Source organism: Candoia aspera, chromosome 1, assembly GCF_035149785.1.
Source record: "Candoia aspera isolate rCanAsp1 chromosome 1, rCanAsp1.hap2, whole genome shotgun sequence".
In the NCBI taxonomy this organism is placed as follows: Eukaryota; Metazoa; Chordata; class Lepidosauria; order Squamata; family Boidae; genus Candoia; species Candoia aspera.
The window spans coordinates 333,963,442-333,985,947 of record NC_086153.1 but is presented as its reverse complement, the minus strand read 5'-3'; the positions used below and the strand labels follow the sequence as shown (position 1 = coordinate 333,985,947).

The 22,506-nt window shown below is 42.9% G+C and overlaps 1 protein-coding gene across 2 annotated transcripts in view; it reads left to right on the top strand.

Moving 5' to 3' along the window:
- MYO1F (myosin IF) overlaps nucleotides 1-22,506 on the top strand; it is a 58,712-nt gene that overhangs the window by 32,773 nt on the left and 3,433 nt on the right. For both annotated transcript variants that reach the window (XM_063290792.1, XM_063290791.1), the window contains 17 exons: nucleotides 1,705-1,901; nucleotides 2,728-2,808; nucleotides 4,392-4,478; nucleotides 5,777-5,863; nucleotides 6,634-6,801; nucleotides 7,645-7,730; nucleotides 8,663-8,744; nucleotides 9,630-9,736; nucleotides 9,978-10,076; nucleotides 11,494-11,638; nucleotides 12,100-12,214; nucleotides 13,463-13,632; nucleotides 15,110-15,255; nucleotides 17,921-18,067; nucleotides 19,089-19,237; nucleotides 21,052-21,138; nucleotides 22,076-22,289. In XM_063290792.1, the coding sequence (XP_063146862.1) occupies nucleotides 1,705-1,901; nucleotides 2,728-2,808; nucleotides 4,392-4,478; nucleotides 5,777-5,863; nucleotides 6,634-6,801; nucleotides 7,645-7,730; nucleotides 8,663-8,744; nucleotides 9,630-9,736; nucleotides 9,978-10,076; nucleotides 11,494-11,638; nucleotides 12,100-12,214; nucleotides 13,463-13,632; nucleotides 15,110-15,255; nucleotides 17,921-18,067; nucleotides 19,089-19,237; nucleotides 21,052-21,138; nucleotides 22,076-22,289 (2,167 nt within the window). The remainder of the gene's footprint in view (nucleotides 1-1,704; nucleotides 1,902-2,727; nucleotides 2,809-4,391; nucleotides 4,479-5,776; nucleotides 5,864-6,633; nucleotides 6,802-7,644; nucleotides 7,731-8,662; nucleotides 8,745-9,629; nucleotides 9,737-9,977; nucleotides 10,077-11,493; nucleotides 11,639-12,099; nucleotides 12,215-13,462; nucleotides 13,633-15,109; nucleotides 15,256-17,920; nucleotides 18,068-19,088; nucleotides 19,238-21,051; nucleotides 21,139-22,075; nucleotides 22,290-22,506) is intronic.

Genomic DNA, 22,506 nt, shown 5'->3' with positions numbered 1-22,506 from the left:
ACAATTTGATAGTGTATCAGGCCATTACCAAAGCAGGTATTTCCCACACCAAAGAGAACTTCTTCTAGCCCTTCACGTGGAGTGGGTGGGAGAAAATGACACAAGGAACCTGCACATCGATTATTATAAATAGAACTCACTTTTATACTCAACACTTGCTGGAATTCTTTGGTGATAGCTTCTTAGCTTTTCTACAATGAATTACTCACTAAAAGTTCTGGATTTCTCTGTACCTAAATGACAGTAGTTTCAACCTGTCAATTCTTCATAGGACTTCATTTCCATTGCCATTTTCATCCTGGTAGCTCTCCTCTGAATCTGCTCCAGCTTTTTTATGTCACTTGTAAAATGTGGTGTCCACAACTGGGCACCAGACACCAAGTGTGGACTAGCCCATGGGTTTTCAAAGTTTTCAAGGCCGTGGAACCTGTTAGTTCAAAAAAATACATCCCAGAACCCCTGACCAAGAGGCCAAGTTCTAGTGATAGAAAATTGGCTGCATCCGAATGAACTATTATTTTCCCTTCGTCTCTCACAAAACCCTATCAAGCATCTTATGGAACTGTAGGATTCTGTAGAACCCAGTTTGAAAAGCCCTGGTCTAGTCAGTTCAGAGTACGATGGAATAAAAACCTTTGCCCATTCCCTTGTAGAGCACATCCTACCCTACTGTATAAGGTTGCTGTAAGGAAAACCAGATCTCCTGATCCAATCTTCTCAGAGTGGAGAGAGTAAGGAAGATGATCTTGACAGAAATATGCAAGAACCATTACCTAGGCAAAACAGGCTGAAATGTTGTTTAAGCCCTGGACAACGAGATAATATTTGGAAGTGGCTGAGGCACATGCCTGTCAGCCCTGCTAGATAAACCAGACCAGGAAATCAACTCCACAGGAAGGTTAAAACTATTTTTATTGGCCTTAATAACAGAATCAGAACGCAAGTCTGATTATGCTGTATCTCTTCCCCCTCCTTATACTCCAGTGAATTAGGGAGGTGTCTGCCTGAGCCACTTCCAAATGTTATCACATTGCTCTGGACTTTAAAAATGTTTCAGCCTCTTTTGCCTAGGTGTCATGTTCACTGATTCAATGTAGTTTATACATCGTAACGTTTCACATGCCATGGCGCTGATGCGCCTTTCTGTTTGGGAGGGAGCTGCTGTGAGACCTTGTACCAAGCTCTGTATGTGAAATCAGTACAATGGAATGTGTTTGGGTTCTGTTATCTGTTCAAGGACTTTTCCCGCAGACCATCAGAAGCCGTTAGGAGCACCTGGGATTGTGGACTTGAGAAGATTCTACGGGGAGAGGGATCTCATTTGCACCGAGGGTTTTTAGTTTGCATTTGGCGCGCTTTTATCATTCTCAGCTTTCTTCGTGATCCTGCATACTATTCTTTAATAAATCAGATATCTTTGAATTCACACTCATGAGTCTGATGGTGTTTTAGAATAGGCAGCCATTACACTAGGCAACAGATCCTGTGTATCTCCATCAAGGTCATCTTCCTTATTCCCTACATGCCTCCCTGATTCAGAGGCAGTGGAACACAACCAAATGTTATATATGATGATGTCATATACGCTGCTCAGAGTCGTTTGTGAGATGGGAGGCTATATGAATCGGAAAAATAAATAAATAAAATATCCCATCTTGTTATCCAGAGATGCCAAAGGAGTCTTTTTCCATTTCCTCACTCCAGTGCTAGCTTTCCCTGCATACCTTTTGGGAATTGACAAGAACCGCCTAGATGAGAAGCTCACCAGTCGGAAAATGGACAGCAAATGGGGTGGCCAGTCGGAGTCCATTAACGTAACACTCAATGTAGAGCAAGCTTCCTATACTCGTGATGCCCTCGCCAAAGGCCTTTATGCCCGTGTCTTTGACTTCCTTGTTGAGGTAAGCAATGTTGTTCTGTGCTGTGGACAGCTTTGGGATGGGGTGGGAAACCAACTGATGACTGGTTTGCTCATTCCATTTCCTTCTTTAACAACTGAGAGGGATAGACTTTCTGCAGTGGGTTGAACAAGATGGTGTCTAGTTTATCACTTCCAACCCTATGGTGTTTTGAGCACTAACACAGAACTGGACTTATTGGAAAATGTTGAATACAATGGTGTCTGGTTAGTCACTGCCAACTCTATGGTTTTGAGCACCAAATCAAAAAGATGGACTTACTACCCACCAGCAGAAGGACTAAAATTCTCAGATGGGCAAAATAGTGGCTCATTTAACATTCTTCATTCTTTGAATGCTAGAAATTGAGAGAAATATGGCTTTTTGCTTTCTTTTGTTTGAGAAAGAGATAGATCAGGGTTTCTCAGCCAGGGTTCCATGACACCCTAGGGTTCTGCGAGAGGTCACTAGGGGTTCCCTGGGAGATCATGATTTATTTAAAAAATTATTTCGAATTCTGGCAACTTCACATTAAAGAGGTAAGTTTCATTCTTTATTTTTAGTTTAAGAACACTGTTAAGGCATATATACAGGCCTACTCATGAAACGAATGTAATAATTTTGTAACTTGTGGCCTATGTTTGAGCCTGAATGTGCAGGGGTTCCCCCAGGCCTTAAAAATATTTCAAGGGTTTCTCCAGGATCAAAAGGTTGAGAAAGGCTGAGATAGATGGTAATATTTTTTATCATGGAATACCAACATTGGGGTTATGTGGCCTCTGGTAATAAATTTTTTTGTGGCTAGTAATTCCTTCCTCTTCACTTCCAGTCCATCAACAGAGCCATGCAGAAACCATACGAAGAGTACAGTGTTGGTGTCCTAGACATCTACGGTTTTGAAATATTCCAGGTAGGCCTGTGTCTTAGAGAAACCAGTGATCTCGGCTTTTGAGAAAATTCTGAACTCAAAAATGTTCCCACACCATAAAGACACTGTTGTCCAGTTGGTCATATTATTTGATTTTATTTAGTAAACAAAACTAAAAGACAAAAAATATTCATTGTTAATTTTAATATCCAAGGAGCCATAAATAAATATTAAAAATTACAATGAATCTTTAATATTGCTGTGCAGATAAGTAATAAATTAAATATACGGGAGAGCAAAAAATAATGGTAGCAAGTGGGAAGACCAAGAAACTAGTTAGTTAGCTACTTTATTACAGATGTAGACCAGCGTGTAAATCCTTGTGAGATTCACTGTGAAAGAAGTGAAAGGAAGGCACAGTGTTTTATTTTAATCTTTTCAAGGTTTTATTGCCACTAATAGGAGATAAATTATATTTGTCACCTAGAGTAGGCATATTATCATGCTTATTTAATATATTTACGTAACACTTCCAATGCCAAAGTGCCTCCAAGTGTTTTCCAGGAAAACCAGCAATAGCATACAAAATAACAAGACATTAGAATTGTATAAAACAATACATTAAAGATGTAGTAAACAAAATAGAACATATTTGTTTAAAAAAGGAGGTGGGAGGAAAGAAAAAATTCTTCCAACATTCAGTCCAAGAAGGCCTTGATGAAGATGTGAATTTTCATCAGGTGCTTAAAAGATATTACAATGGGGACTTCCCAAATTTTGGGGGGGAAAACATTTCAGAGGGTGGGCAAAGCATCAGAGGGAAGGCCCGTCTTTTCTTTATTTCATTTATATCACAAGTATCATAGGTACGATGATACACCCCAGATTGATCCTTTTTTTCCTCATTCATTCTTCTCCTTTCTTTAGTTTCACAGACACATAACATATATAGGATTTTCTTTTTTTCATTTCATGCATTAATTTATGCTCTTTATCATTTATTCATCTTGTATCACCATCTCCCATATGCCCTGCTTATCACCAGATAGGCCCAGAGATATTGACCTTGGCATTGGTCAATTGGGGATTTCACATAATGCTTTTTAATACAGTAAAAAGGGTTTGGGTGGCATTACCAGCCTCGGTCGTGTGCATACAATGACAGCATTCCCTGCTAACAGTAAGAACAGAATCGGTAAGTTTTGGCCCATATTGGTATGTCACAAGTCCAATCAAAGTTTAACTTTACCTAATCAGCATAATATTATCCACATCCCATAATTAGGAGGTACTAACAGGATGTGAATCGTTTGTAATATTTAAGCAGAAACAAAGAAGAACTCTGAAATCTTTGGGACCACCCTAATTTTAGCTGTTTGTTATTCAGTGGTTGAGTGTTCAAAGGATGTTATGAAGGAATGATTTCTTAGCAATGGAAAGCTTCCCATGTACTTTGCTGGCTTGAGTCACACCTATTTGTTGACTTTGGAAGGCATGATCATTTTCAGTTCCACTTAGTTCCACATTTCCTTTCTCCAAGTCTGGGATTTGATGGGAATGTCAACTAACCACATCCTTTTCAACATTGTTCTTCTTCCCTTGCCCCATGCTCCCCTGCTCTTCAGAGAAATGGCTTTGAACAGTTCTGCATTAACTTTGTTAATGAAAAACTTCAACAGATCTTCATTGAATTGACACTTAAAGCAGAGCAGGTGAGATCTGTGTGGGAGAAGATACAAATTTCTCGGAGGGGTGGACTCTAGGAAGGAAATCTTTCCCTTCGCATCACTAAACCTATCAGCAAAATTATATTGCTTGGGGGGAGGGAGAATATTCCATTGAGATCACAAATGATGCAGTATTACTTTGTGCCTTCAGAAGAAAGGAAAGGCAGAATAATAACAACAACAACAATGATAATGTAATAGATTTGGAGTTTGCACATGGTTCTTGGGCTAAGAAGGAGGGACTGGCCCAAAGTCCCTCCAGGGAGGTACCATGGCTGAGAAGGAATTAGACCCTGTGTCTCTCTTCTCGTAGTCCAGCACCTTCACCACTGGACCACACTGATTCTTGGGCTGAGAGGGAGGGATTGATCCAAGGACCCCCAGGGAGTTTTGTGGCTAAGGGGGAACTAAAACCTGAGGGTCTCCGCTCCTAGTGCTGCACCTCCAATACTACACCAGAGGGTCTCTCTATAGTAAACTACTCAAGTACCCAAGCTTTGACTTGTGAAGAGGCAAAATGCGTTTATTCTCATGTGGCTCACTGATGGATCCTATTGGACTTCGCATGACAGAAATCTTGGGGCCAATCTCCAACTGGTCACTTGTGACACTAGGGCAGCCTTTCCTAACCTGGAGAAGGGACTATACCTCCAGGTTAGGATGTCTGGGGACAGCATCTCCTTGATTTCCTAGCCTGAAGGCTGGCTAGGAACTTGGGAGTTTTAGTTCCACCATATCAGGAGGGCACCAGGTTCAGGAAGATTGCCGTAGAGCAGGGCTTCTCAGCTGGGATTCCGTGGCACCCTAGGGTTCCGCAAGAGGTCACTAATGGTTCCCTGGGATATCATAATTTATTTAAAAAATTATTTCAAATTCGGGCAACTTCACATTAAAGAAGTAAGTTTCATTCTTTATTTTCAGTTGATGGATGGATGGATGGATGGAGATATATAGATAGATAGATAGATAGATAGATAGATAGATAGATAGATAGATAGATAGATAGATAGATAGATAGATATCCCTACAGATGAAACAAAATGAATATATCTGAGCCTGAATGTGCAGGGGTTCCCCAAGGCCTGAAAAATATTTCAAGGGTTCCTCCATAGTCAAAAAGTTGAGAAAGACTGCCCTAGAGAGCTGCGGGTCATCAGATCAGACAGTAATAAATGATATTTTTACTTTGATCCTCACTTGTAACTGTTCTTTTGTTCTTTAAATGTGCATTAATTGTTTCTTTGTTCTGTAAAAGTGATTTCCCCTTTTGTCTTTTGCCCTAGGAAGAATATGTGCAGGAAGGCATCAAGTGGACCCCAATTGAATATTTCAACAACAAAATTGTGTGTGATCTCATTGAAAACAAAGTGGTAAGAGAAGGACTGAAGAGGAGATCATGTAAAAGGATTCACTGAGGTGTGGAGGTTGAGCTGGTGATGGCATTAATACTTTACCCCAGTTGAATTAAACTCTTAAAAGGCCTCATTTGCCTATTCTTTTCCCATTGAAATCATATCCATGCCATTTTTCCCCCTGAAATTCATTTAAAACTTTCCTTTTCCTTTGTTTTCTTAGAAGGCGCCTGAAATGTATGTTCTTCTAGGGCATTCTAGAAAAAAGGTGGCAGCCATTACTCTAAAAAGGAAACTGTAGGGACCAATTTAGCTTTGTTTCCTGGCTGCAATTACTATTTCTAATGCCTTAGAATAGGGTTTCTCAACCTCAGCAACTTTAAGATGTCTGGACTTCAACTCCCAGAATTCTTCAGTCAGCATGGCTGGCTGGGGAATTCTGGGAGTTGAAGTCCAGACATCTTAAAGTTGCTGAGGTTGAGAAACACTGCTTTAGAATGATACAAGAGACAGATAAAAGACAATTGCCAAGAGAACACTCTGAAGACTTTTGCTACCAGCTGGGGAAAAATAAGACCATCTCTATCAGCAAATGAATAACGAATGCATACAAGCAGAGGTGTGAAACCAAAGCCCATTTCTGTCCATTCATTAACAAAACATTTTACAACCAATTTAAAAGCAATCTGAATTTGCCCTGTTTGGGCTCAAGCAACCCTCCCTGTTGGACAGGACGGTGAAGCCGTATTTTCATTCCTTCACTCTTGGTCTCTCTTGCCTCCCTCCAGAATCCTCCTGGTATTATGAGCGTCTTAGATGATGTTTGTGCCACCGTGTACGCGAAGGGCGAGGGGGCAGATCAGACCTTGCTGCAGAAGCTCCAGTCGGCCGTGGGGACCCATGAGCATTTCAACGGCTCCAGTGCAGGGTTCATCATCCACCACTATGCTGGCAAGGTCTCCCGAGCTCCCCATTTTCCTTCCTTGCTCCTCTTCCTTATTCCTTTCAGTCTGGCTTCTCCAGTTTCTAGGCCTGATGTACTGATGTGCTGTTGGTTGTACATGTGTGTATTCGTATATGTGTGCTTGTGTGTAAACTGATTTCAGATCAGTTAAAATTATGTTTAAACTGATCCAATATATGTGTATGTGTGTATGTACAAGTAGTCCTCGCTTAACAACAGTGATTGGGATCAGCAACTCCATTGCTAAGTGATGCAGTCGTAAAGTGCAACATCGCATGACCGCACTGACTTACAATGGCAGTAGTGGCAGTTCTGGTTGCCATTGTTAAGTGAATCCCACATGGTTGTTAAGGATGATGTCACATGATCACCATTTGCAACCTCCTGCAGGCTTTCCCATTGACTTTGCTTGTCAGAAGCTGGCAGTGAAGGTCGCAGACGGCTTGGATCGTGTGCCTGGGGGATGCTGCAATCGTTGCAATTGCAAGCCGGTGGCCAAGCGCCCCAATCGCAATGACATGACTGCGGGGATGCTGCAATGGCCGCAGCTACGAAGACCAGTCATAAATCTCCTCATTCAGAGCCACTGTAATTTTGAATGGTCACTGAACGAGTGGTCATTAAGTGAGGACTGCCTGTATCTACCTACCTATGGATCTAGATCTAGATCTACACACACACAAAGTGCCCGTGTAGTATGGTGGAGAAGGTGCTAGACTGGGAGTGGAGAGGTTCATTCTGAAGAAAGCAGTGAGAGATTACAGATGCTGCTGACCAGACCTAACAGGATTTACAGGTGGCAAAAATGCTAACTGTTGGCCTGTCCTAACCACAGGTGTCCTATGACGTGAACGGCTTTTGTGAAAGAAATCGGGATGTGCTTTTCACGGACCTAATAGAACTAATGCAAACCAGTGAATTGTGAGTCTCTTTCCCCTGCTTTCCTCCCCAACCCCACTTGGTCGTAGTTTTCATCTTTCATACTTGCTGATAAGCTTCACGGAGGCATCTTGTTACCAAAAAAAAAAAAAAGCATATAATGAAGGAAGGAAGAGGAGTTTGGAGTATTCTTGGACTACAACTCCCATCAGCCAACATGGCCAAAAGTCAGGAATGAGAGTTTTATTCCAATAACTTATAAAGCAGGCTTGCCTAAACTGGTGCCATGTGACATGTTAGAACTCAGGATGGGACATGCTAGCTTGGAATTCTGGGAATCGTAGTTCCAACACAAATCAAATTTGGGAAGATTGATCTAGAAAGGCAAAAAATTCCCAGATCTGGACTAGATGCAGCACTGTTTGCAGGGGGAGGGGGTGGTGGTCAGACTGACAAAAGCAGTCTCTTAGGGTGTCACAAGTTATTTATTTATTCGTAAATTTATATGGCTGCCCATCTCTTATACATGACTCTGGGTGGCTAACAATTAAATAGAAACAAAATAAAACACAACCAACGTTTAAAAACATAAACACTGCAATCCCCACCTCTTTTTCTAGGCACATACCACATGTGTACTAAGGTCACACATATGTCCCAAAGGGGTGCAGTTTGTGGCACAATGTCCTTTCATCATTCAGAAAGCGGCAAAAGTTCTAACATAACAAGGCCTTCTTTTGCTCTTATTAAGAGGAAAGTGTAGAGAAATGTATGGCAATTAAAGCTATTGATAGTAGACTGACTTATTCAGGGGCAGTCTGAGAACAAAGCAGGGGAGAATCACTGCCTTTTTGCCCCACACAGTGCGAGGGAATACCAGCTTAGATGGAATCCTAGTCTGAATCGGTGGTGCACTTTTTACATGTCTATTTCCAAAATGCGAATTCTTTCTTACTTTCTTTCCACCTTCTTAGCTCTTTTATCCGGATGCTTTTCCCAGAAAAACTTGATGCAGACAAAAAAGGACGGCCCACTACAGCTGGAACCAAAATTAAGGTAAATTTCCACTGGGTTAGATCTATTTTTTTTAATTTGTTCCCCATCAGCTGATGCTAGGAAGCAGCTGAGGGCAATAAAAGCTTGTCACTGGTATGACAATGATGGGGCACAAATGCTTTCCCAAACTGGCTCCTTGAAATATGTGGGACGATAGCAAGACCATTTTCGAAGTACTTAGTCCCAAAACATCTATGGAGGATCAGTTCTGGGAATACTTTGGATGAATGCGCTGGATAAAACTGATGACAGTAGACATTTGGCAGAATTTCCTTCAAATCAGGTTGCCTACCATTGCATGTTCACTGATATGTCTCAGGCTAGATTAACAAAAGGAACTGACACAAGATATCCAGATCATGAGAAGTAGAAGCTACATTCTATTTTACGCTAGCAAGGTGACATCCGCAGTAAAGTTCTGGATCTAAGCAGTACATTTGAAGAAGGACCCTGGTAAGCTGGACTACATCCAGGAAAATAACAAAGATGGTGAATGATCTGAAAACTTAAATGCTCTGGATACCTGTTGAAAGAGCTGGATGAGTTCGGCCTGGAAAAGAGAAAAAGCCACATCACAACCCCATAGGTTCCCAGTCTGGTTTCTAATCCTATGGATCACTCTCACTAGATGATCCTGTGGTCCCTTCCACCTCTACAATTCCCATAATTCTATCATAACAAAAAGGAGCCCAAATATTATCATCATATCTCAGGGGAAGATCAGGTCACATCAAAACTCCAAGCTTCAGTGAGAAATTTTGACAGGGAGAATTCTGAAGGCCTCTTTACTCTTTGGAAAGTGTTTTATCCTTGGTGATCTGTAGCAAAACATGTTGGAATTTAAGCAACAGATTGGATAACACCGAGAACCTTGGGTCTCCCCAGAAACAGGCCAATGATCTTGTGAACACGCTGATGAAGTGTACACCTCATTACATCCGTTGCATTAAGCCCAACGAGACGAAGAAGCCACGAGACTGGGAGGAGAGTAGGTAAGAGAGAAGGAGATACCAACTGTGCACAAATGTCCATCAAAACCCTGAACCAAAAGCAAAACTTAATCTTCTTAAAATGCATTTAAGATACCAATGTGAATCATGTTACTTGCTGATTGTCCTTGCCTCTACCACTCGCCCCATTTTCTATCTCTAAGACATCTCCCCCCACTGGCAGTTTTCATAAAAATGATGTAGGTCTTAGATCTCTCTGCTGTGCTACACATACGTCTTGCAGGGTGAAGCACCAAGTGGAATACTTGGGACTGAAGGAGAACATCCGAGTCCGTCGAGCTGGATTTGCATATCGCAGAGTGTTTCATAAATTCCTGCAAAGGTAAGAAATTAGATTGCTGTTATTGTGAATTGGGGGCTGTAGCTCCATGTCCAGAGAGACTGATAGATGGACTTTAGATAATTTATATAGCTCCCCCATCTCACAGATGTGACTCTGGGCAGCTAAACAACTTTAAAATATCAATACAAAACAATAACAAAATAAAAAGCAATAATAACCAACAAAGAAGCGTAAATTGGCAACTGAGGAAACCAATCAACCAGTACTTCATGGGCTCAACTAATCTACCAACCCACGTGCCCAGGAAAACAGACAGGTCTTGAGGGCTTTCCAAAGGGCCAACTTAATCTTGGGTAGTATGGTGTTCCAAAGGGCTGGTGCAGTGACACATTTCCTGGGTCCCACAATATGACATTCTCTAATCAATGGGACCTAGAACATGTCCCTTCTGCTGGACCTGATGGGACAGGTAGATGCCACTGGAGACAGACAATCCCTCAAATAACCTAGTCCCATGCCATGAAGTTCTTTATAGGTGACCACCAGCACCTTGAATTGCCCTCAGAAACCTATTGGGAGGCAGTGCTGCTCACATAGCAATTGCTTGCTGCATTCTGGAGTAATTGTAACTTCTGGATGTTCTTCAGGGCAGCCCTATGTACAGCATATTGCAGTAATCCACTCTGGAGGTGATCAAAGCATGAGTGACCATGTTCAGTGCCTCCTGGTCTAGGAAGAGAGGCAACTGGCACACAATATGAAGTTGTGCAGAAGTCCTCCTGGCCACAGCTGCCACCTGCTCCTCAAACAGGAGCTGTGAGTCTAGGAGGACCCCTAGATTGTGCTCAGTTCTGTCTGAAATAGTACAACTCCATCCAGAACTAAAGAGGAGAAATCACTGGATCCAGGAGGCCCTAAAACCCAGAGCCACTCAGTCGTACTACGATTGAGCTAAAGCCTGTGCCATAGTACGTGGAGAATCAACCTTGTGGCCAGTCTTAGCTAGCAGGAAAGAGGGAGTTGTTCCTCAGTTCAAATTCTTCGCCTCTGCAGCCTCCTAACTCAGTACCACAGGAACTGCAGACACCCTCTTGTACTAAGTGATTCCACCCTCCTTCCAGATAGTTACTTTTGTCAATGGCCAGGAATGCATGATGGAGAATTGACTTTTGTCAATAACCAGGAATGGATGTTTCCACCCTTTCTAAGATACTTAAATCCTTGGCTGGGGGAAAACAGAAGAGAAGAAAACTAGATTATTTTTTGAAAGGGAGGAAATGGAATGAAGGAAGTAACAGCATTTTTCCAGCATCATATCCACACCTCCTCCACTAAAATTAGAGAGACCCTGCTGACACTGAAGAAAACTGGTTAGGTTTATAGTCATGGACTCCTTTGACGTGAGCATCACTTTGAAGTTATTATCTGAGTACATACATGTGCTCCCTTTCTTAAGGTATGCCATCCTGACCCCAGAAACCTGGCCGAAGTGGCAAGGAGATGAACGCCAAGGAGTCCAGCACTTGTTAAGGTCCGTCAACATGGATGTGGATCAGTACCAGATGGGCCGCACAAAGGTTTTTGTCAAGAATCCAGAGTCGGTAAGCTAGGCAACCTTAACTCCTTTGAAAGTGGTGTCCTTTTGCATTGTTGGTGTCACATAAACTGCCCTTAGTAAAAGTAAATATATAATCTGTAAACTAAATTACAAGGTGGAGAGTAAGGAAGATGACCTTGATGGAGATATGCAAGGTTCCTTGATAGGGCGACGAGGGGTGAAGCATATCTTAAGTCCACCACAGAGAGATAATATTTGGAAGAGGCTCAGATAGACACCTCCCTAATTCACATAAGAAGGGGAGAAGGCACAGCACAATCCAACTTGCAAGAATCTGTTATTATAGCCACCTCAATCAAAGTAGTTTTAGCTTTCCTGTGGAGCTGTTTTCTTGGTCTGGTCTACCTGGTGGGGCTGACAGGAGTTTTAAAAAAGCATAAATGCAAGTTTTTTCCCCCTTCTCTTTCTCCCACTTTCATTTGATATTTTTCTTTTTGCTGCCAGCTCTTCCTCCTAGAGGAGATTCGGGAACGAAAGTTTGATGGGTACGCCCGGGTCATCCAGAAAGCGTGGCGCCGTCACATTGCTATCAGGAAGTACGAGCAGATGCGAGAAGAAGGTAAGAGTGGCCCTTATTCTCAGGACATGATGGTATGAAGGAGAGTAACAGCAGGTGAGATCCAGGGCAGCTTTTGTCCAGTGATCAATAACATTGTAATTAGTCATAACCATCAGTGTGGGTCACACTCCAGAGAATGCAAGAAGCTCAAGATATTTGCAAACTAAAATTCAACAACAGGGGAAATGATAGAACAGCCTTTCTCAATCTTTTGACCCTGGAGGAGCCCTTGAAATATTTTTCAGGCCTCAGGGAACCCCTGCACGTTCAGGCTCAAATAGAGGCCAGAAGTTACAAAATTATTATATTTGTTTCATGGGTAGGCCTGTATATATGCATTTACAGTGTTCTTAAACTGAAAATAAAGAATGAGACTTACCTCTTTAATGTGAAGTTGTCTGAATTTGAAATATTTTTTAAAATAAATCATGACCTCCCAGGGAACCCCTAGGGACCTCTCACGCAACCAAGGGTGCCATGGAATCCCGGCTGAGAAACTCTGCAAGAGAGGAAAAAGGAGGCAGAGTGTAGAAAACAGAAGCATTTTTCCAGTGGTTGAATTGCATATAGTTTGGTTCACTTGCAGACAGTGATATCTGAAGCGGGGAGGGGTAGAAAAGTTAAGATGGTGTTTGTGACTGTCTAATTCAATCCTCACCCCTTGTTTTACATGCAGTGCACACAAGAAAGGGGCGAGGCTTTGATCACCTAGTTGCCACCGCCATCTTGACCTTTTTGGCCCCACCCCACCCCACCCCACCTCTGCAGTCAGCCCTGGTTGCAGGCTTTGTTTTTTTGTTTTTTTAAATACAGCCCTGACCTTTTGGTTAGTTAGAGAGCCAGTCTCGTCTAGCGGTTAAGGTGCTGGGCTAGAAACCAGGAGACTGAGAGTTCCAGTCTCGCCTTGGGCATGAAAGCCGGCTGGGTGACCTTGGGCCAGTCCCTCCCTCTCAGCCCAAGAGCCAATCAGGTGTGGTATGAGAGTTCTAGTCCCGCCTTAGGCATGAAAGCCAGTTGGGTGACCGTGGGCCAGTCCCTCTCTCTCAGCCCAACCCACCTCACAGGGTTGTTGTTGTGGGGAAAATAGGAGGAGGAAGGAGTATTGGGTATGTTCGCCACCTTGAGTTATTTATAAAAAAAATAATAATAAAGGCGGGATAGTAAGTAAGTAAGTAAATAAATAAATAAAAATAGTTCTCACCTGGAACTCCCTATTTGCTGTTCCCCTGGTATCCCTTCTCCATCCAGCATCCCATATCCTGTACAACTTCAAAGAGAGACGACGGAACAGCATCAACCGGAATTTTGTGGGTGATTATCTGGGCATGGAAGACAAACCGGAGCTGCGCCAATTCTTGGGCAAAAGGGAGAGGATTGATTTTGCCGATTCGGTCACCAAGTACGACAGGCGGTTTAAGGTAAGATGGAGGCTTATCTTCCACCATGAGATGAAGAACCAAAAGCTACTCTTCCAGTGCCTTCCTCTTTTTCCAAAACCTGGAAGAATTCTTGGCATTGGTCAAGAGTTTTAGATTGTTGAAACAGCTTCACAATTTTTTTTCAGTAAATCTGAATTATTATTATCTCTATTTTACAGTTAGGAAAAATAGAGGCTTATAAAGGACAATGATACCAAGCATGCTACTGTATGTATGTCTCTGCAAATGAGGAGGTATTTCACCCAATATTAGAGAGGTGTCTGGCATGGATGCTATCCTTGCCAAGCTATATACTTGCAAAGGGCTAGCACTGACCAAGCAGCTGGACTAGAGCAGTATTTCTCAACCTCAGCAACATCATTCATTCGTTCATTCATTCATTCATTCATTCATTCATTCATTCATTCATTTTCTATAGCCTCCCATCTCAAACAAGTGACTCTGGGCAGCTGAGGAGTGGACTTCAGCTCCCAGAATTCCCCCAGTCTGGGAGTTGAAGTCTACACACCTTAAAGATGCTGAAGTTGAGAAACACTCGATTAGAAGACCTTTAAAATACACTGTGATCCCAAACTCCTAAAAATTCCATTTCAGAAATTGTTGTTCTGGACACCTGTAAGGCAAGTAATTTTTTCTTGGTTCCTGCCTGAAGCAGGGTGCTTCCAAAGAGCCAACTTAGATCAGAGCAAAGACCCGTTTGGTGCATCGCAGAAAACCACTGTCAGTTCATCTGGCCATATGCCTTTCCCTGCTTTTTATATTCTTCACAGGGTATTGAGAAATGTATACTACCATTGAACCTGGAGGTTCTGTTCCACTACCAGCAACAATGGCAGTCGCCCTAACCTTGTTTTGGTGACTTTCCAATCATCCGTTTCTTAAGAATTCTAAGGCCAATTCTGCTGGCTGGTTTTGGTTTTTGTAATGGTATGTGGGAATGGCCTTGGGAGACAGGAGGAAGAGCCTCAGACTAGACAACCTTCATGCAAAAGCTATCTCAGCCTACAGGAGGAGGGAGGGCACATGGGAAGCATTTCAGAAGGGACCCTCCCTAGTTTTCTGGAGAGTAAAAGGAAAGGAGGGGAGAAATACCTTCAGTCTTGCAAGATTCTGCAAATGTCACCTTACAATGAAGATAGAGCTAGTGTTCATTGTTGTGCTTCTTGTTGGGACTACCTTGAAGGGCTAACAGTTTCTTGATGAAACTGGACATTTCCATTTTTGTTTTTTGTACTTTGTGTTCTTCTTGGGAGCTGTGCAGTATATGAATATATGAAAATAGATAAAAGAGTGGCAGTCTGGATGCCAGTGCCCAAGGCTGCCCCTCCCTTTTTCCATTCATTCATTCATTCATTCTGTTTTTAATCCTCCTACTTCAACAAAAGTTTTCTCAGTAATTACCAGCTATAGGAGTTCACACTTCTTGCCATCCACCTTTTATTTTTCTTCTGCACAGTCCATTAAGCGGGACTTCATCTTAACACCCAAACACCTGTATATGATTGGCCGAGAGAAGGTGAAAAAGGGTCCTGAGAAGGGCCAGATCCGGGAGGTGCTGAAGAAAAAGTTGGAGGTCCAAAGAATCAATGGAGTGTCTCTCAGGTGAGCTGCAGTCCCACCCTGTAAAAGGCAACAAGGCCACAGCTTCAGGTAGCATTTGCTCAAGAAACCCCAGCAGGTGTGGTCAGAAAGGCCAAGATGGTGGCCATGACCATGTGGTCAAAGCCCTGCTTGGAACACATGTAAAAAGGTGCAGGGCTTCAATAATGTGCTCACAGCCACCATTTTAACTTTTTTAACTGCCCCTGTGGACATCCCTGGGCCCCAGCAATTCTTAGGTTTAAGAAACAGAGCTGCCCATCCAACCATCCAGCCTGTTCTCCATCTCCTAAACTGTAAAGGACTTTGGAGCTGTTTTGGGGGATACTGTAGGGAAAGAACAAGTGAGCCATTAAGGGGGAATTTGCAGAAAAGATTGTGCAGTCCTGAGAAAGAGGAAAATGTGAGAAGGAAACTTTTAAAAAGCCACTGAGCAGGAGCCTTCAGTCCAGGAAGACCCCCATGTTGCACGCTGCTCTTGAATGGGGAAGTGCCACCCCATCCAAGGTCAGAGCTGGAATCTCTCTGATGTTGCTGCTGTTTTGCAAAATGTATTGGTGCTTTTCCCCCTCTTTGCAAAGTCCTCAGGTTGGTTCTTCCAGCATCCAACAGCAGCAAGACATAATTGGGCCAGAGGTATAAAAAACAGCAGGGCTGCTTCCTCTTAAGAGCTTGGAGGAAGAGGGATTTTTGCAGCTGCTGGTCCTTGCAAGCCAAACCACACTTGCTAAAGTCCTTCTTTGGCATAAGTGTTATTGCTGCAGTCCTCTCTCTGGTCCCTGCAGCTTGTGATTGCTAGGGTTCCTATCCCATCTCAACAGCAAACCACCTTCAGATCTGAACTGATGACAACCAATCTCACTTTTTTTTAAATTGGGGCAACTGGGAATGGGAGGAGGAACTGAGCAGCTGAAGACCTGTTCTTCAAGTTGCGAGTGAGTATTAGTGATAAAAGGGAAGCATGCTGAGTGCCCCTGAGCTTTCTTGCCCTCCATTCCCACTGAACCTATGGATCTCCCACAGCTGCAGCCATCATGGCCAATGATGAGGGATGATGGGAGTTGTAGTTTAGCAATAGCAGGAGGAAGACAAGGTCCCCACCCTTGGTCTGCTTTGTCTGTAGGGGTTTGGAGATCTATGGAACCTAGAGAGGGGGTGGCCCAGGGATCTTTTGCATGCCAAAGCTGTCTTCCCTCTGCTGAGCTATGGGGTCTAAATAAACTACAAGTATTTCATCAAGTCAAACTCTGGCTGATCTAGGTCAGCATCTTCCTTTATGATCAGCCAGTGTTTTTCTCAGTCTCAGCCAGAGAGAGACCCCTTCCCTTGCTCAGCTACTTTTTAAAAAAAATAATAAAGAACTAAATGTAGGGCTTTCTGCTTAGCAACTGAGTTAATGGACATAAGGAGAGTTATGAAGGACATAAGCAGAGTCCCTTGGAACAAGCCACAGCCCACCCCCAGCATTCTGGTCAGGAAACTCACAAGCATGAAGCTGAAGCATAATCGTTTGCTTCCACTTTGGACTCCCAATGGCTGGTGTTTAAGACCTGCTACCTGTAATTCTGGAGAAATTAAACTTGGTGGCAAATAACTACTAATCCATCATGAATTTCCCTAGTCCTCTTTTAAATGTGAGGCATGTCAACTTTCTAAGAATGCAATTAGCGGTAGGGTGTGTGTCTGTGTGTGATAATTATCCCAGTTCTAGGCCTACCTTAGGCATGGAAGCCGGCTGGGTGACTTTGGGCCAGCCCCGCTCTCTCTCTCAGCTCAACCCACCTCACAAAGTTGTTGTTGTGGGGAAAATAGGAGGCAGGAGTATTGTATGTCCACTGCCTTGAGTTGACAAAAAAGGCGAGATGAATAATAGTAATTATTATTATTATTTGTACACCGCCCGCAGTCTCTTGTTTGTGACATGGGCAGCTATATAATGTTTTTAAATAAATAAATGATAAAATTAATGATAAAATTAATGATAAATAATAAAATAATAAAAATAATAAAGGACTGGCAGCTGTGATTTCACATTGTTGTGTAATAATAATAATAATAATAATAATAGTAATATCATCCACAGTGGGCAAGGTGGGGCAATTTAATCACTTCCTCCCCTACCGGAGACTTGAAAGGCATTGCTCACCTCAAGCTGCTGTTAGCAGCAGAAAGGAAATCAGCGTTGCTTCTTGCAGAGGGCAAGAAATCAGCTGCTCCTAGGCCCGAGAAAGGTCAGCTTCAGAAAAGCATTTGTCAACTGCTCTAGGAAAGAGTTAAACTCCAGCGACCTGATGCATAATAATTACTGCACTCTTTTTCCAGGTTTGGGCAACACCGTAAACAAATCAAATGAACCAGGTTGACACAACAGGGGCAAAAAAAAAATCGAACCAAAATTAGCGCTATCCAGGCTTTGCACAGTGTAAGACAGGCATCTGCCAAATCTTTAACTGATCAGGCAGAACGTTCCCTGTGAGCGTAGCCAGTGATCTGATGATTGGCTTTGCTGTTTGCAGTTCGCCTTTCCTCACGTCTGGCCCTTTATTTGCACTACACTCTCTGCTGCTTGCTGGGCCCCCCTGGGGCTCTGGGGGATCTCTGCTGCTTTCCAGGGAACTGACATCCCTTCCTTTTGTTCTCCTGGCTCTTTTCTTCTGGGGCTACCCAGCACGAAACAGGATGACTTCTTCATCTTGCACGAAGCTGAGGCAGATACACTCCTGGAATCCATCTTCAAGACAGAACTCATTAGCCTTCTGTGCAAACGCTATGAAGAAGCCACCCGAGGGAAGCTCAAACTCCATTTCAGTGACACGTGAGCAGACCAAGATGGTTGGCCAGAAACCTAATTTATTTGCCAAGGGCTGCTCTGAGCAAGAACAGTTCCTTGCCTCAAAAATGGGCTTCCAATTCAGAACCTCTCTCAGCTTCTCAACCACTGCTGTGTTTCCCACAGCAACCATGAGCTAGAAGCATGCTTGGCTTTTGTTTTTGGGTTTTTTTGGTTTTTTTGCCATTCCTCTTAGCTATAAATTCATCAGTCTTCAGATTCTGCTCTAAAGGCCGAAAGCCATTGTACGTGTAGAAGTCATAGCGATTGGATTGGAAGTAGAAAGCCCCTTGAGTCTAGAAAGAAAACCTCCTTAATCAAACCGAAAAGCCATTTAGTCTAGAGATCCTTTTTTTATTATTTATTTATTTTATTTATTAAGTCTTTTTATCACCACCCATCTCCCCCCAAAGGAGAGGGGGAGGGGACAAGGGTATCTGCAAGGAGGGGACAAGAAGGCCGAAATGGTGGCTATCTTGACTTTTTTGACCCCCTTGCAGATGGCTATGTAAACAAGAAGCAGAACTTGGATTGTGCAGCTGCGGCTGCCACTTTAATTTTTGTGGGGGCCCCCCACAGATGACCCTGGTGATTAACCCTTCACTGGTCTTCCCCAGCAGCAGAACAGAAACATATAAATGATCTTCATGAGTGCTCACCATGTATGGCCCACTCATCCATACAGTTGTCTAATCTCCTTTGAAAGCTACATTTATGGCCATCACCTGATCCAGTGACAATTGTTTAATTTTGGTTTGCATAAAGAAGTCGTTCTTTTTCACTGTCCTCAAAGCCGGCCCTACCGATGGGCAAAACGGTGCCTTGGTCCATCTTGGCTCTCCTGGACGCCACCTGATGAATCACCAAAGGCAGCTCAGTTTGCCCCCAAAAGTAGCACAAGAAGGGCTGCGGACTAGACATTGCCTCCCCCCGCCTTTTTTTCCCCTAGACCACGGCAAATCTTAAGTGTTATAACCCGGACTGATTTCCTCTTTCCTCACTTCAGACTACAATTCCGTGTGAAGAAGGAAGGCTGGGGCGGAGGCAGCAACCGGACAGTGACGTTTATGGGTGGTCCAGGCAATGTGGCTGTTCTCAAATCATCAGGAAAAAATCTTTGTGTCAGCATTGGGAGCGGGCTGCCCAAGAATTCCAGTAAGCGTCAGGCTTATCAGTCTTGTCTAAGAGGCTAAAAGGAAGGGGCCAGTTCTGAGATTGAAGGAACCTATTCAGATGAGCCTTTTCGGGTACTCTACCTGCGTCAATAATTTCTGGTGGTTGTTTTGGCTTGCTGGAGGCTAGGAGACGGTGAGGTGAGAGAGGCTAAGATTTCAAAACCATGCCCCCATCTCAGAGGGATGTTTCAACCGAGGATAAGCAAAATGTCCATTTTTGGATTCTCTCCATTTCTCATTTGTTGCCTATTTGCTCATATTCTTTCTTCTTAGTTTCTCAATTTTTATTTTATAAGATGAGCCTTTTTTTAAAAAAAAAAAGTCATTTGCAGTCAAGAGTCTATGCAGAATTATGCATCTTCCTCCAAATTATTTATTTGTTTATCGTAAGGCAGCACATCATACATATTACAAATATATTATATTAAAACAAAATTGGGAATATAAAAAGGTATATAGCAAATATACTGTACATTGGTCATAGGGCAATTATAACTAAAAACAAACATTAAGATTACAAATATAGTCTTTTGCAGCATCTGTTGCCATCAGGAAATCAGCAAAGTTCCCGTCGTAGGCTCTAGTCTTACATTCTTGTATTATGTGTTTAACAGTTTGCTTGTCAGCCCCGCAGTCACACCTTGGAGACGGTATCTTACCCCATTGATATATATTCCTCCAAAGATTCATAATCTGTTTTTGTAATCTTGCCTAATATATTGTTTGGGCAAATGGTTTTCTATTTATGTTCTTTGTTTGAATGCACGTTTGTGCAAAGCGTTTTCAAAAGTATGTTGCTTTTTTGTTGGGAAAAGACACTGCAAAATAAAAATTAAGCAAGCATAACTGAGTTTTGGCTCAAACGTGTTCAAAAAGGGCAGTTAGACAGATATGGATTCAGCTTAGCTAACTTCTCTCCCATCCCTAGTTATAGGGAATATTATATAATGAATATTATATATATATAAATAATATTACACAAGGAAACCTATCCATTAAAATGCCAATATACATATTTTTAAAAACCTCTAAAACCTCTAAGTTGGCATCGAAACAATTGCAGTGTTAATGTTAGCCAAACTTTGAAGTGGGTGGAATTTCTTCATTCCGTTCTGCTTCGCCACACAGAAGATTTTTCTCCTTCATTTTCCCTGTTGATCGATGTATTTCCTTTATATGGCCACCCATCTCAAAGCAATGCCTGTAGATGTGTACGAGCATTCAAACAATACAGTTGAACCAACATTCCAGAAAACTATAAGGAAAAAATATATATTTCCCAACTTGCAAAAGAAAAAGGAACGACAACCGTAAAAACCGATCAACCAGCAAAGCTTGCTCAGCCTCCCAGCCCAAATGCCTAAGGGAATAGCTGGATTTTGAATGCCTTGCAAAAGGCTAGCAAGGTTGGGACCATCTGTTGCCATTCCATAGAGCAGCCATTGCAACAGAGAAGGCACAACTCCTGGGTCCAAAAGGGTGAGATGGTGCAATGAAGGGGACTTGGAGCATGGTCTTCTGGTTAGTTTTGCTGTGAGCGGAAATAATTGCAGATAGGCGGTCCCACAAATAGCCTGGCCCGATGCCAACGAAGGGCTTTGTAGATATGCCTGAAGTACTTGAAAAACTACTTTCACTGGCGGTCTCAAATCACAGGTTGCCCAGAGAGAAAGCTGTGCTTCTGCAGATACAGTATTAGTTTGGGGCATTTAAAGGCAAGCACCAGCTAAAAAGTGCCACCTGGGAACTTCCACCTTCAACCCTTTCTTTCCTCATGTCTTTCTCATCCTACAGAGCCAACCAGGAAAGGAATCCAGCAAAGCAGAGGGTATTATTCCAAGCGCTCAGCGCCATCCCGAGCTGCTCCACCAATTCCAAGGGGTAGGAAGACTATGCACAGCTTCTAAGACTATTTTGAGGCAGATTACGAAGGAGGTGGGCTTTCAAGACTCTTCTATTACACCCTATACCAGTGTTTCTCAACCTCAGCAACTTTAAGATGTGTGGACTTCAACTCCCAGAATTCCTCAGCCAGGATGTTGAAGTCCATACATCTTAAAGTTGCCAAGTTGGAGAAACACTGATCTAGGGAGTTTAGCAGCTGGAATCCACCAGGTATGTTAGACTACAGTTTCACCATTTCAAGCCTGCATGGTCTTAGGATCTCTAAGAGTTTGAGGGAGACCACTAAAACTTTTAAGAATGAAGTCTCCTACAAAAGAATATCTTGCTTTAAAAAATATCTCTGATCTCCTCCAGAGTCTAAGCAAGGAGCAGCAGGGGCACATCTGCAGAACAAGCTAGTATTATAAAAAGTGGATCGTTTAATAAGACTGCTGTTATACCTGATGGAGTTTTTTTAAAGGTTAATAAAAGAACTCCAAGCAGCTAACAGCAATCTTGCAGAGTAGAAGTGTGAACCAAAAGAGAACTTGCACATTAAGCTTAATTGCGTTCAGAAATAAATTCAGTCTTCACATAGTAGTTGGATGAAGAAAATAGAGATAGCTTACTTTTACTCAATAGATCTGGATACAGGTAGGTTCATAATAGAAAGCAATTAATCATCACTGGTTCTTGGTAGCAGAGGCTGGTTGGGGGAGGGCTGCATTCCTGCAGCACCTCCTGCTTGCATGTGTGCCAGAAGGGTAATGGAGATTGTTAATCCCCAGGCCCAAGAAGAAGGGGGAAGTGGAAATCAGGTGACCCATGTAACATCCCACAAGCACAATAGAGATGCATTTGCTAGAGAGACCCCCTTATGCTCATGAGACAATGCTGAGTTGACCTCTGATAATTCCAACAACAACACCTCTAGGAGGAAATCAATCAGACATCTGCAGGAATGGAGCTGCTCAAATGCCTTACAACAGCAGACAACAGGAACAGACCTACTGCGGTCCCCGAAGGCCTGGACAAGGACCCCCGGCCACCGCACTTCCCAAACAGAGCATGGTTCGGCGGCCAAAGGCAAGGGTGCCACCTGATTACAACATGGAGTTCCTCAGTGTCCCAGACCAGGGCATGGCAGGGTATGTGCTACTTTGGAAATGTTACCTGAGGTTACTTTCTCTCCTATGGAGGAAGAGCAGAGATACATTTAAGGCTTGGCTGAATGGTGTATGCCCAGCTAGGAAGCAATATGTAGATGACTTGAGCTGATTTCAGGAAGCTACAGAGGTTTACACCTAGTTAATACTTGGACTGAAAACTAGTAGGAAGTATCAAGGCTGTAAGCTAATAGGGAAC